The 14226-nt window shown below is 39.9% G+C and overlaps 3 protein-coding genes across 6 annotated transcripts in view; 2 read left to right on the forward strand and 1 right to left on the reverse strand.

The window, feature by feature from the left end:
* evla (Enah/Vasp-like a) overlaps positions 1 to 3018 on the forward strand; it is a 39464-nt gene extending 36446 nt beyond the window's left edge. For all 4 annotated transcript variants that reach the window (XM_061062749.1, XM_061062747.1, XM_061062746.1 and 1 more), the window contains 5 exons: positions 515 to 557; positions 688 to 748; positions 969 to 1026; positions 1131 to 1188; positions 1435 to 3018. In XM_061062749.1, coding sequence (XP_060918732.1) covers positions 515 to 557; positions 688 to 748; positions 969 to 1026; positions 1131 to 1188; positions 1435 to 1472 — 258 coding nt within the window. In that variant the 3' untranslated portion in view covers positions 1473 to 3018. The remainder of the gene's footprint in view (positions 1 to 514; positions 558 to 687; positions 749 to 968; positions 1027 to 1130; positions 1189 to 1434) is intronic.
* Positions 3019 to 3169: 151 nt separating this feature from the next.
* Positions 3170 to 8620, reverse strand: degs2 (delta(4)-desaturase, sphingolipid 2). The gene is made up of 3 exons (XM_061062752.1): positions 8468 to 8620; positions 5288 to 6030; positions 3170 to 4697 (listed from the first exon to the last, which is right to left on the reverse strand). The coding sequence occupies exons 1-3, from the start codon at positions 8547 to 8549 to the stop codon at positions 4554 to 4556; spliced, it is 969 nt and encodes a 322-aa protein (XP_060918735.1). The 5' UTR covers positions 8550 to 8620; the 3' UTR covers positions 3170 to 4553.
* A 718-nt stretch (positions 8621 to 9338) lies between these two features.
* On the forward strand, positions 9339 to 13777 carry yy1a (YY1 transcription factor a). Its single transcript, XM_061062833.1, has 5 exons — positions 9339 to 9953; positions 10867 to 11017; positions 12269 to 12329; positions 12463 to 12621; positions 12879 to 13777. The coding sequence occupies exons 1-5, from the start codon at positions 9455 to 9457 to the stop codon at positions 13059 to 13061; spliced, it is 1053 nt and encodes a 350-aa protein (XP_060918816.1). The 5' UTR covers positions 9339 to 9454; the 3' UTR covers positions 13062 to 13777.
* The last annotated feature ends 449 nt before the right edge of the window (positions 13778 to 14226 follow it).

Raw genomic sequence — 14226 nt, forward strand, 5'->3', positions numbered from 1 at the left:
TACCAGCACATCTACAGCTTTGATAGATAGGTACTTTATTAAACCTTTGCAGGACATTACATCGTCACAGCAGCAACTGCAATCACAGTCAAGACACCACACACAAAGAAATAACAAATACCATTTAGACGCATAAAAACACTAATTTTTAAAAACTAGACTAAAAACGTATTATTAAATACTCCAATTTGTTTAGTCTATACAAAAACTGAAGCGTGAAAATGTAAATGTATCTAGACCACATCTAGGTGTTTTTAAACCATGTGTGAATTAGTTAGCTTAAAAAGGGTTTGTACACAAAGCATAGCTAGCTTTGCCCTACATTTTCGGTCTTTGTGCTAGGCTAAGCTAAGCTAACCAGTGACTGGCAAACGCTTTATGTAAAACATAGCCTATATATGTGAGTGGCATCAATTTTCTCATTTAAAACATTTCTCATTTAAGCAAGAAGGCAAATGAGCAGTAATCCAAATGATTACGTTAATGTGCTAATAAATATCTCACTGTCCTGCAGGACGACTCTAGCGGTCGAGGACCAGGTCAGCAGAACTCAACAGGTACAGGAAAAAAATACTTGTATAATACAGAAGCTACATTGTTGATTTCTATGATGTGAAAAATACATAGATTTTTAAGATATCATGCTACATTCTTACTGTATGTGGTGTATTTTCTCACACTTACCAGATGCTGTGAAAAAGCCATGGGAGCGATCCAACTCTGCGGACAAGTCATCACTGGTGTCCAGGTGTGTAGAGAGTCGGAGGAGTGCAGTAAAAGTGTGCTGAAATATAAAATATTACAACTCCAGAATTAACCCCAGGGGTTTAAGTATAAAACTGTAAAGTTACACTACAGGCACTGGTGCATATAAGACACACAACCCTTAAATAAGAAGTGCTGATGCTTATTCACTTAAAAAAAATGGCTGCATTTGTTTTCACTCAATGAATTCTTTTGTACTGCAGAGTGAGACCCATCGGCAGCACTAGTGAATCAGACACAGAGTTTGACAGGATGAAACAGGTTGGTATGATTTTCTAGCCTGTTTTGCTACATTAAGTATTTAAAGGGAGTTGTACAGTGTATAGAACTAAGGCTTTACACACCCTGCATTTCTTGTTTTGCAGGAAATTTTGGATGAAGTTGTACGCGAGTTGCATAAGGTGAAAGATGAAATCATAAACGGTGAGCACTGCAGCGCTTGTAAAGTTTATTGCAGTATCTGGGGGGTTCAAAGCATGTCATTTAAGCTTTAATCTGGTTTTCTCCCCCGCAGTCAAATGTGATTACTTTGAGTCAGACCCTAACTTAAGAAAAGCTCCTTGACACCATTCACAATTTAGATGATTTAAATTCTATTTCCCCCTCTATTTTCTAGTGCATGAAATGAATGCAAAGCACTTTCTAAAATACTTTGTCCCTTTCTTGCAGCCATCAGACAAGAAATAGGCAGAATCAGTACATCCTAATCTCACCTGAGCAGCAGAGGGAGGAGAGCTAGAGGAGGAGCCAGAAGAGGATGGACATGCAGATGCACAGACACGAGGACCCAGGAATGTTCTCTCAATGTTTCTGTGACCTCGCGACGTCAAGATGCAGGGTGCAGAGATGTTGTGCCAACATTTGAGTCTGCTGGACAGCGAAAAATGGAAGAAAGAATCAGAGAATAGACAGAGAGAGAGAGAGAAGAAGGTGAATGGAGAGGAGCAGAAGAAGAAGGATACAGAAAGGTTGAAAGGACTGATGAACTCAAACAGAGGATGAAAAATAAAAAATAAAAATGAACTAATGGACAAAGGGACTTTGGTGCAGAATTCGGTGTCGTGATCCTCTCTGTGCACCTATAGACTCAGTCAGCCTGGTGTTGCAACTCTTTGTTCTCTGTTCAGTCCAAGTCTTAAGAAGAAAATATTTTTGTTTTCTAAGTTTTTACTGTTTTATTATTTAAAAAGCTGTGGTGATGATGATGATGATGATGCTGTTGATGACAATGAGTATTTTATTGATATTATAGAAGGAGGAAGGAATCTTGCACACCATTTTTGTCAGCCTTTAATATTTTCTATTATGTTGATTAGGTTTTTTTCCCCCTAATTGTTTGATGATAACAAGCACAATATGGGTCAACGGTGCTGCAGACTCACCTGCCCCTGACTGGCATCATTTTAAAAAAAAAGGAAAAAGTCGCTTTTTATGACAGTGTTCATACTGGTGTTGTGTGTCAAACCTTTTTTTTTTTTTTTTTTTTCAGATGTTGAAAATGTGTTAATGTTGAACCACAATGAGCAACTTTAATTACCTCTTTCATTCACATCCAGTGCATAATGCATAACTGATAAGGTGATTTTTTTTGGGGGGGGGGGGGTGCGCAATTAATCTACAACACACATTAACAGTCTGCTCTACAACTCCAGTGTGACCGAGGAGTATGTTTCTCTCTACCTGTTCGGATGTGAGATCATAAAAACATGGGGATCATTCACAAAACAGGCCCATATCTGTAAATGTGCCACCAGGTTTTACATAGATATGAAACAATGTAGTCCTATCTATTAGTCATCCTAATGCTTTGTGAACCTCCCAAGTATGCATGAACTCCCCCCAGTTTCTATTAATACGTTTTTGGTTTTCGAAAAAAAAAAAAAAAAAAAAAAGTACGAACGGTGGTACATTTATTATTGTGGTTTGTTTCCATGGAGATTCACCTTTCTATATACGTATGAGATGTTGAACTTGATAATGGTAGCAGTGTGGTTTGGTGGGGGGGAGGGAGGGAGGAAATGGATGGGGGTTGCTCTGGCAATATGCAAATCTTACCTAGAGAAGAATGTGCAGAAAGTGAATGATAGGCCGATGTGATGGTAGCTAAATGTGTCTCTGAAGGAAGGATTTGGTTGAAACTTGGTTGTTGCATTCTATCCACTCTGTTCGCTCTCAACTCTGTTCTGATTTCAAAGCTGGAAGTAAATTCATTCAAACAAAGAACAACAAGACGTGTCAGCCATTTACACAATATCCTAACGTGTCCGTTTCTTCTCTTGTGTCCTGCTTTGTGCGACAGAATTAAAAAAAATATTCAACTGAAGTGTACAAAATGATTGTTAAAAAACTGATCACCCAAAAAAGAAAGCATACACGAGACAAAGATCAAACAAACTCATTTTCTTATATATTTTTTTATACTACAGTTCTTTAAATAGAAACAAAAATCATGCTTATCAAACACAACACAGATTAATTTCTCCACAGCGGGTGAACAAAACAACCACTGTACAATATAAAAACTGCAGTCAAATTTCATTTAGCAAAGCGTTCAGTGACTCATGTAGATAAGCTGCAGTGTTCTTCTGTTTGCTTGATCAACATGAGGTTTTCACATATAAGCGTGCATTGTTGCACCAGCTATTCATGCAGTGAATGTTTGGCCTAATCATACAAGTTTATTGGTGTTGCCTGGACACTGACAATAAGAAAAAAAACGACTAATAAGTCACTCTTTTGTGCCTTTGAGATCAGCAAACAAGTGATTCAGAGTTGCTGCCTGAATTGCTGGTGCTTTGGTCATTACAAAAGAAAGATTATGTGAAGTGGAGATCTTTACATTAACGCATCACGAGGCCAAATGTAGGAGAGTTGCACATGTCAGCAGTTTCTTTGGTCTTAAGAGGACACCAAACATCGACAGACTGAAAATTTCTTAATTCGATATTTGCTGAGACATAAAAAAGACCAATAGGGGAAAAAAATGCCAAGGCCTAAACTGTACAGTTCTAAAGAACTACTTTTTATGTTATAAAGTAATTCTGTTCCTTTCCCCTACTCTCTGTACATGTGATCAATTTACAGCACAATGGAGCTGCAAACAAACAGATGTGGCGTCACAGAAGAAAAGGCTCTTCTTACTGGAAGGTACGTTTTTTTAGCTCTTTTCCACCTCAGCACTGTTCTGCGTGATAGACGTGAAATTGTTGGAGATTGAGGAGCCTCTAGTCTCAGTATAACACGTTTTTAAAGAATCATTTTTGGGCTTTTTGTGCCTTCATTTGAGAGATAGGACAGCGGATAGAGTCGGAAATTAAGGAGAGAGAGAGTGTGGGGAATGACATGCGGGAAAGGAGCTACGGTTGGGTTCGAGCCTGGGTCGCCCGCTTGGAAGACTTCATACATGAGCTTCCATACATGGGGCGCGCGCACTGACCACTGCGCTACCAGTACCCCATAACAAGTCTTTTTAAGTGATGCTCAAAGGAAAAATACACAAACCACAGAGGGAGTGAGAGCTAACAACTTTATCGGAATTCTATGCAGATAGGAAACATGAGCTTTATGCCTCCTAGATAGAAATACACAGAGCCGGAATAGAAACATTAATAAATAAATAAAGGGGTAAAAAATGATCAGGCTAAATTTCATAACTGTTTCTCTGAACAATTAAAGGTTAAAAAAAATCACAAAACACATATGAAAAAAAATAATAATTCAAATATAGGCTATAATTAATAGCTGAGATTCACATTCCTTAGAAACGAGAAAGTAAACCCGTCTCAGATCTACTCCTGCTTGCTCAGCTTGTACTCCCGTTTGATCCTGGCGAAGGGGCCGATGCTGTCGTCAAACACGAAGTCCCATAATACCCGGGACCAGGAAGTGTGCTGAGGCAGGGAGTCGTAATACTCTGCAGCAATTTGCTTGACCTACGAATAAATGAAAAAAAACCAATATATATATAAATCTCTGAAATTACAAGATCACCTTGACAAAAGCACCTCACAGTCTAATTTTGGTCTAATTCAATATGGCACCTTATTGCACTACAACAATCAGACGGCTGATAAAACACCACATTTTTTTCTCATAAAGGAATCATACCTATTGTGTAGAAGTATAATATATTCCATTTATATTCCAATTTGGCAGAAAGACTGACTGAAATGTTCCAAAACAAGTGATCTAATCTAAGAACTGAATATTTTTCCGGCAGGTTTATGAAAGTAGAGTGAAAAGGCAGGCATCTATTTGAATCATGTCATGCAGTAGTTGTACCAGAGAAGCAGCAGTTAATTGGTTACAAACTCTGGCCTTTAATCGGATAAATATTTGCAGTTGATGAATAAATGACAAGTTGGATTGGCCGATACCATTTTGAGGGACAGGAGAGGCCTGTCTTATCTGACCCACGCCTGCTGGTGATGTAAAGGTTGCACGTGGCATGACCTCATTCTTCAAACATAAACCTATTGGTCTGCTGGTTATTAAGTCATGATTTTAAAAACAGGTCTCTCACCTGAGGTAGTTTGCTGCCAGGTATGCTGGGGAAGTCGTGGTGCTCCATGTGATACCCGACGTTGAAGGTGATCATGTTGAGGGGTCCATAGTAAGAGTACGTCTCATGTCCCTTCAGGAACATGTAGTGCTCGGCTATGAAATGTCCCGAGATAGGATGCAGTCCCATGCAAAGAACAGATCCTGCTATGAGGTAAACAATAGGCTTCAGCCCCCACAGGTTATAGATAATTAAGTCTACTATTAGCTGAATAACTGCGTTCTGGATCTCCAGCTGACACACCGGTTTTGGATTGACCAGCAGCGGGCGGAGAGCGTAGAAGAAGGGCTGCAGGAAGAGCCAGAGCACCTTCCTGGCTGGGGTGCAGAAGAACCAGCCCTCAATATCAGTGGGGATGTCTACGTCCAGTTGGTCTCCTCCAAGATACCGATGGTGGTCAATGTGATACTTCTTAAAGGAGGCGGAGTACGGCAACCCGATGGGCAGGTTGGCCCACATGGCAAACCAGCGGTTCCACTTTGCCAACTTGTTTCCAAACGCCACGTTGTGAGAGATGTCGTGGATGGCCAGAGTCAGGGAGTGGTTGATGCAGCCTCCGAAAGCGTATGCCCAGAAGAAGATCCACTTCCAGGAGAGGTCGCGCACCAGGTAGCAGGCCAGGAGCTGTGTCAGGACCATGCCTGACACCACCCACTTCAGCTGTGGATCTGGACCCATCAGAGACTTGATCTCCGGGTATTTGGCTGAGGAGAGAAGTAAGTGTTGTGAAAACAGAAGTGTTAACGTCAACAAACAAACAATAGGGATAGTGCGATTGGTAAATAAGAGGAAAAAAAAGAGAGAAAATGTACAGGTTAAATCAATCTCTCAATTAAAGCTACTGTATGGTACTTTCCTTATTTGAGGATATTTGCGTCATGTTCAAGTGTAAGCAGTCTTATCTAAACAAACGTATTACTCCAAATGAATCTTTACCAGGGAAAATGTAAATAAAGGCAGTTTTTTTGTGTGATCGTGATTGATCAAGAAGATAACACTAAAGCAGTTTAAAAACACCCTCATTTTCAACCTTGGTCTCAATGTATCACTGTGTAACACTGTGACATGACCCTGTGTTGTGCATGTTGTGCAATACCAGACCCTCTCCTGGGTGCGAGACCTGACGACAAAAGTCACTTTTAATTGGCGGAGGTGTTGTTTTGCGGAGGGACATGAAACTCGGAGAGATACAAGGGAGATACTCAAAGCCATCGACTGTTAAGTGCTGTTGCTAGTTTGAAATTCAAAGCATGACGTACTCATTAGGAAACACAGGTTGTGATTTTTCACAGCGACCACACCTTTGAACTCACACCGTTCAGGTGTGGTTTGTGTTATCAAATGGAAAATTCAGGATCCGAGGGGTTACAGAGCGCTGGCCATAAAATATAATGTGTAGTCGCACGCAAATCTGCAGTGCTTCTTGTGGTATGCCTTTATGCAAATTGGAAAAGGTTTAAAAAAACAATAGCAACTGGTTTCAGTGGCTGGTTGGTCTTCTCTTTACTGACCTTTTCATTCAGTTCATGTTTAAAGAGAAGAATTCCCTCCATGGCAGCTCATTTTAAAACATTGAATAAAATGCAGCATTAATATTATATATAATTCATATTTGAGCTTTTGTATGATTTGAACCCACCTCAGATAGTTCATTCGCTAAAACAATTGATGGCTAAGATTAGGGGCTATGCATTCTTCGGTGTTGGCTTTGTGGGGAAGCCAAATGGCATAACGTTTAATAAGTAACCAACATTATAAAAGAAACTGTTTAAACTAGTCAGAGTTTCTGCACAGAACTTGCTGTAAAGCCATCATGAGATTATTTACACTTCACCACGCCAGAGCAACCAAAACTCTTACATTTAGTTCAGGGTCTGAACCACTTCTGCTTCCTGCGATGGAGAGCTTCGATGTCGTTATTGTGGTAATGTAAGATGAAAAAAATGCCTACACTGAACTATAGCAACGACCCAATTCATAAAAACCACACGCCAATCAAATTCTGCCATGATAATGTAAAGGAAGTGAGGCTACCGCAACCCCTGACACTCTCAACCCACCAGGGAGTATAACATAAAACACATTTTAATAATTCAAGACTCAGGGGTGCTATCCAACCCATCACCTTTGAGATGAGTCTTTTCACACCAGCGGAGCGACAATGACACCGCTGGACAAAGCAAAGGATCAAATATACAGTAACAGGTTAAAAGCTTGTTCACCTAAACTGTTTCAATTCAAATTACATGATGAATGAAAACAGAGAATACTGCTTTATCTCTGACAGATTAGACACACTTTCTTGTGCGTTAACATAAATAAACAACCGAAGATGTGCTTTAAGGCGCTTTTTTTTTTTGTGAAACAGGGATCCTCCCTGAGCTGCTGACTTTCATAAAGCCTTTCGTTTCACTTCATGCACTGTTACATCTGTGTTTGTCATGAGCTGGGAATGTGTCCTGTTACCTAGTGAGCCCAGAGGCATTGTCACCATCACCTGCTATCAGTATGCTGTTATTGTTCTACAAGTCGGAGAACATTTTTTTTCTAACAATACCAAGTAAAAGGTGGTAAGTGATACTGAAATCTTCCTGGGTATGTACATTTAGAGTCATGCCTTTAGACTGATAAGGGTGAATGGGTTCATTCTGGGATCTAGTGCTGTTATCTAAACACCCTCTTTCTAAAAGAAGTGGCTTTTTCCACACATAATACCATATTGAAAATTATGAACAGAATGCAGCCTCCTCATTAAGTTACAATGGGGATTGATATTGTTATCTTTGACTGTCATGTGCACTTAATGTAAAAAGAAAACAAAAAACAAGTTAAAAGACCATGTTAAGCTTAAAGATATGCATTTATATTACTTTAAACGAAAAAAAAAATATTTTTTCCATTTATGATAATGTGAATAAAAATCTGATATTATCCTTAGTTACTTGTCAGTTTCTACATCGCCTTTGCATTCATTGTGGACTGTATCTCGTTAGGCAACAGCTAGTAAACAGGTTTAACCGGCTACGATTTTATAAGTAGACTGTGGTCAGAGAAAAAATGCACGGTATTAGGCTACTACACAAACTTGTAATTGCCTGCATTTCACTCAGTGTTTTGACAGAGTTTTGTTTCTGTTCTTACCCAGTATTTCTTTTCTTCTTGAAGTGTGCGGCTGGTCATTGTAGACCCATTCAAAGTCGTTTCTTCCACCTGTCTTCCCCATGACTATCCCTGCGACGTTTCAGGCGACTGGCTGTGCAGCATTGTGTGTGTGTCATCAAACCTTCACAGCGCCGGGCACACCCACTCGCACGGGTGGCATGTAGAGAAGTTAAGGTGGGATAACAAGCGCCGCTCCTGAGGGGAGGGCGGGGCTTAAATCGGCTGAGCACCTGCTTAAGTTAGTGTAAACTTAACCATGCGACAAAATATTGTCTTTTTTTATTTTCCAAACTGTTTCACTGTAACGATAGGCCTAAATAATTGCACTACTAACTAAAACAAAAACAAAAAAAATACTGTTGAAGATCAGTAGTAACTATTAAGCTTAATGTTATCACACAGAATAAAATTATTTTAAAATGTCTCTTTTGAAAACAAAAAAAAACTAGCATGCCCATATTAAGATTGATATAACATACAAAAGAAAAGATTTATAGATTAATTGACTAGTTAAATTGTTTTCTCTGGGATTACGTTAGTATTTATGTAAAGTTATGTTATGTTAGTATTTGTGGAATGTTGTTGGCCTAGTTGTGTTTAAGCTTAATTTTCCATTCAGTTGATAAAATAATCTAACAAATGAATATAGTCTACTTTCATTGAATAATGATTATTAATCAAATGCAAGCTAAGCTGTTTAATGGTAAAATAAAGAACAAAATTTCAGTTTAAGACTCAAAACTGGTCGTACTACACTGAAGAATGAAAACCCATGTATGTAATGTTTGAGTTGAGCGTTCTTTGCTCAAATCTCGCGAGACTGAATAACTGGAGCGCCGTGTCTACGAGAGTACACTGTAGTAGAGTTGTTGTTGGAGAGGGAGGAGGAAGGCTGTTGTAGACAGGAGGGAAAGCGATAGTGTAAAAAAAAAATAGCATAGGTAGGAGGAAATATAAAAAATCATCATGGCATCTGGAGACACCCTGTATATAGAAACGGACGGGTCGGAAATGCCTGCCGAAATAGTTGAACTGCATGAAATCGAAGTAGAGACAATTGAGACAACAGTTGTTGGAGACGACGATGAACACCAGCCTATGATCGCCTTACAGCCTCTTGACACGGATGATCCGAACTCCCTTCACTCGCACCAAGAGGTGATTTTAGTGCAAACAAGAGAGGAGGTGGTGGGCGAGGATGACTCTGAACTGCACACGGATGACGGGTTTGAGGACCAAATCCTCATCCCAGTGCCCGCTGTGGAGGAGGACTATATTGAACAGACTCTCGTTACTGTCGCGGGGAGAAGCTCCTCGACAGGCCGGATGAAGAGGGCTGGAAGCGGAAAGAAATCGGGCAAAAAGAGCTACCTAAGCGGCGGAGAAATGGGCAGAAAGTGGGAACAGAAGCAAGTCCAGATAAAGACTCTGGAGGGGGAGTTTTCTGTCACTATGTGGGCTTCGGGTAAGTTCAGAGTCCTGAGTGAATTCCTGCAAGCTGCCCCCTCGCTTTGTTCTCAGCGTGTGTGTCGTGTGACTGGGCCTTGCGGGGGCCTTTGTCCTCCGCTAAACTAGGATTAATTTCCCATCTTTGCGCCATTGAGACTGCATTTGAAATGTTTTGTTTTTATGGGAAGCCATGTTTTATGTGTTGATGGGCGCCGCCATATTTCCCCGGTCTAGAAAGTATGGCGGCCCGAAAAAATGGCGTTTATTTGGCCGACGAACATGGCGGCGAGAGTGGGAGCGAGTGCAGCTGGCTCCGCTAGGCCGCTGTGGCGCAGTTCAGTTAAACTGTAGCGGCGGTGGTGCCTTCAGGAACCCCTCATACTTTACACTTCCCAGGCTTTTAACACACCATATAACTTCAGATATATATTTTTTTAAAAGAACAAGACAATTTGCTCATTAAATGGTTTGTGTTTGCCAGTACTGTGCTTTAGCCACAGAGAACATTACTTGATTTTTAACGGAGTTGTTATTTTAGACATCTTATCTTTACACATTTCCGGCCACGTACATGTATCATAGTGTTGGAATAGTTAATTCATTAAAAATACATTAATTTTCGTCCATGTTAATAATTTAAACATGTACTTATTTGTTACATATATACCGTTTTAGCCTCGTTAACAAAAGTTAAAGTCAAATATATTCACAAATATTAATATTAACATTAACGTCACTAAGTTGTAAACAATAACCCCGTTGTCACTACAAAATACTTATTCATGCAATTTATTTTAAAACTTTCTGTTAAAGTGTGTGTGTGCGCGCGTGCGTGTGTGTGTGTGTCGTTTTAAATGGCCTTAATCAATTCTTTCCACATGATATATGGTATTGTTTAACTGATCAGCAAATCTTTTCCTCTCATCCAGATGACAAAAAAGACATAGACCACGAAGAGCAGATCACAGGAGAAAACTCTCCCCCTGATTATTCTGAATACATGACGGGGAAGAAGCTTCCTCCTGGAGGCATCCCGGGCATCGACCTGTCAGACCCCAAGCAGCTGGCAGAGTTTGCTAGGTAAGAGCTAATGTTGATGTTTACTCAGGCTTCTGAGTAAACAGCTATGATAAGAGAAGTAAACATACACCGGTCTGATGGTTTTTTTTCCTTGTCTGTCTTTAAAAAAAAAAAAAAGAGGAAAAGTGAATGAAATATCCAGTGGTTAAACCTGAATCAGCACATGTATGCAGATATATGAGTCGTCCAGAGTTCAGGATTTGCTGACCTGAAAACATTTGCCTTGCTGTGAACACACTCCAAAATAATGTTGCTAGCCTCCACAAGCCGACTGCTTACAACGAAGGTGTAGCAAGTGTAAAAGCAGGCAGCTTGTTGTTGTTTGTTTAGGGCAGCTACCCGCTATGACCGTACAGTAATCAGGTCATTGTTATTTATTTCTGCACATAGTGATCAGAGTATACACAGCGCTCTACTCCCATTTGCTGTTTTGGTCGAATTATGGCGACAGTGAGTTACTATGGCTACGGGGATGCACTTGTCACTGAAACATTTGGTCCATTCTTCATTTTGCTTCTGTACAGTATGATTTAGAGAAATTAATAAAATTCTGAAAGTTATCAAATTGGCCTTTGCACATATTGGAAGTAAAATGATTCAAGATTCAAAACACTTTATTGTCTATCACATAGTGACAGAAAATTACCTTTGGTTGAGGCTTAGTAACATAAAAACATTCACACTAAGAAAACTCTTGTCAAAAATTATTGTTTATCTAGCCTTCTTTAAAAATGTGTAGAGTAAAAGAGTTTCTGTTAGTTTTCTTTTTAGCTAACGGTACTCTGAAACGGCTGCCTGAGGGAAGCGGTTGAAATGAGTGGTAATTAGCTTATCTTTGATGTGCCCTATGCACAAATAAAGAGTATACATCTAAAAACAAAAGACATAAAGAGGACAACAAAGTCAATAAAATTCAGAAAATCATGAAGAAAAGCCATCGATTGATGTACAAGAATTCACCATAATGATATATCTTTCCTGTGCTGGAGGGCTGTAGCTCATCTAACTTGATGAGACCAACTGTTTGCTGGAATGGACCTGTATGACTGAGGATGCAGCTGTTGTCACACTTCAGTGAGAGACACAAGGCTCTATATTTGTGCAGTTTAAATGCTGTGCTGGGCCCTGATCCTGTATTTTTAGTCTTTTGACAATCACAAAACTGTGTGTGGAACACAATGTGGAGGCAGTCTTTTTTTACTTAAACATTGTTGTGTGTCTATAATGGTGTCTTCTTTATTGTCCTTACAGAATGAAGCCAAGAAAAGTAAAAGAAGACGATGCACCCAGGACGATAGCCTGCCCACACAAAGTGAGTGCAGTGTTCTATTTCTTACTCCAGTAGACACCGAGCTCTACACAAGATTAAATACATAAACTTGTATTTGCCTGTTAAGTGAATATGTCCCGAGTGATTAGTGACATCTTGTTTCGCTCCCTCTCAGGGATGTACCAAGATGTTCAGGGACAACTCAGCCATGAGGAAGCACTTGCATACCCACGGGCCTCGCGTGCACGTCTGTGCAGAGTGTGGCAAAGCCTTTGTGGAGAGTTCAAAACTGAAGAGACATCAACTTGTACACACAGGAGAGAAACCTTTCCAGGTGAGTTGCTCCACTTTGTTTCCTCTTTCCACTGGAGAAACATTGTTTCTGACTTTGTGTGCGTTTCGTTTGCAAAAACAAATGTGTTCATACTAGAGAGTAACATTTGCCAAACTGGCTTTTAGAGAATGAGTTCTTTACATCCCTTGATATTGTCAGATTGTGTTAGAATCTTTTAGAAAAAGGTGATATCACTTTATCTGTGAGCCAAGCTGAGACACGCAGCAGCATTCACTCAGTCTCTCTCTTGTATCCAGTGCACATTCGAGGGCTGTGGGAAGCGGTTCTCGTTGGACTTTAACTTGCGCACACATGTGCGTATACACACTGGAGACCGCCCGTATGTCTGCCCCTTCGACGGCTGCAACAAGAAATTTGCCCAGTCAACCAACCTGAAGTCTCACATCCTCACACACGCCAAAGCGAAAAACAACCAGTGAACCAGCCTGGAGCCCAGAGAAACACAGCAATGTGAGCGAACACTGGAGGACTCCACCCGTATCTCCGCTTCTCGACGGACACATTGGAATGTCTGCTTTGTTGTGAGAGAAGAAGTCCCCTTTGTTTCTCCTCTAGATAAAATGTTTAAAGAAACTTTTTAAAACTCTTTGATATCCGTATGGAGGTTTGAACAAGGAACTCGTGAGAACCCCGACCCCCTCAGGCATCTTTCCTTACTTCGGCGCTACCTGGATGGAACAATGTATGGTTTCTTCTTGTGAAGATGTTACTTCATGGATCTGCACCTAAAAAACTTATTTATACCTTATCTCAGCCAGTTAAAAGTTTTTGCAATAAATGTCAAATTTGCATAGATCCTCTGCAATGACAACTTTTCAATTTTGTACTTTCCCCTAAGTGTGCATATTGTACACTGTGTGACATAAGCTCTGTGGTAATGTATGTCGTGAAGCTGTCCCTAGAGACTTTCATGGACGTTTCACACCTTTTTTTTTTTCTCCTTCATGTGAGTGTGTTTCAAGGGGGAGCCGGATGGTCTTTCATATTTTCATTTTGTACAACGCAATATCAAAATCATGTAGAAAATAGCCATGTGATTTTCAATAGTGATCACTGATTAAAATGTTTTTTCCTCCTTGCACTACCAACACAAAAGTGTAATTTTTCCATTCATTATTAAATTTCAACCTATATAGTTCCTGTGTTTTTTTATTATTCGGCTGGTGAGTATGCGAGGTCAACAAGAAAATATTTGAGTTACTGGTAAATAAGACTAGGCTTTTTCTTTGGGAATATTTTTATTAACAATAAAGCATAACATCTTCGTCTTAATCACATATTACATAGGTTTTACATTTTCCCCCACACACAAAATATGGTGGCTTTTGTGAAATCCATTTAAGTAATAAACTTTTCCGTGCAGCATAGGTTAACACATTCAGCAGTTTTTGATTATGGGTGCCCTTGATTTGTGGATGTGGCATCCCTAACAGAAGGCATACTGGGTCCATTCTCAAATCCTTGTTGAAAACCACATTCAACTTTGAAACAATTTTCCCCAAAAAATCCTGTATATGCACACAAGACCACGCAGTATGTATAAAGCTACTGATCTCCTTGCTACACTTGGTACACATAGCTGTC

Source organism: Labrus mixtus, chromosome 18 (assembly GCF_963584025.1).
Source record: "Labrus mixtus chromosome 18, fLabMix1.1, whole genome shotgun sequence".
In the NCBI taxonomy this organism is placed as follows: Eukaryota; Metazoa; Chordata; class Actinopteri; order Labriformes; family Labridae; genus Labrus; species Labrus mixtus.

What these genes read in the sequence shown, in the direction of transcription:
- degs2 (XM_061062752.1), bottom strand. Translation starts at nt 8,549, where the DNA reads ATGGGGAAGACAGGTGGAAGAAACGACTTTGAATGGGTCTACAATGAC. An exon ending in AAGAAGAAAAGAAATACTGG is followed by an intron (nt 6,031 to 8,467) that starts GTAAGAACAGAA and finishes TTCTCTCCTCAG; the next exon opens with CCAAATACCCGGAGATCAAG. An exon ending in CTGGCAGCAAACTACCTCAG is followed by an intron (nt 4,698 to 5,287) that starts GTGAGAGACCTG and finishes ATTTATTCGTAG; the next exon opens with GTCAAGCAAATTGCTGCAGA.
- yy1a (XM_061062833.1), top strand. Translation starts at nt 9,455, where the DNA reads ATGGCATCTGGAGACACCCTGTATATAGAAACGGACGGGTCGGAAATG. An exon ending in TGTCACTATGTGGGCTTCGG is followed by an intron (nt 9,954 to 10,866) that starts GTAAGTTCAGAG and finishes CCTCTCATCCAG; the next exon opens with ATGACAAAAAAGACATAGAC. An exon ending in CGATAGCCTGCCCACACAAA is followed by an intron (nt 12,330 to 12,462) that starts GTGAGTGCAGTG and finishes GCTCCCTCTCAG; the next exon opens with GGATGTACCAAGATGTTCAG.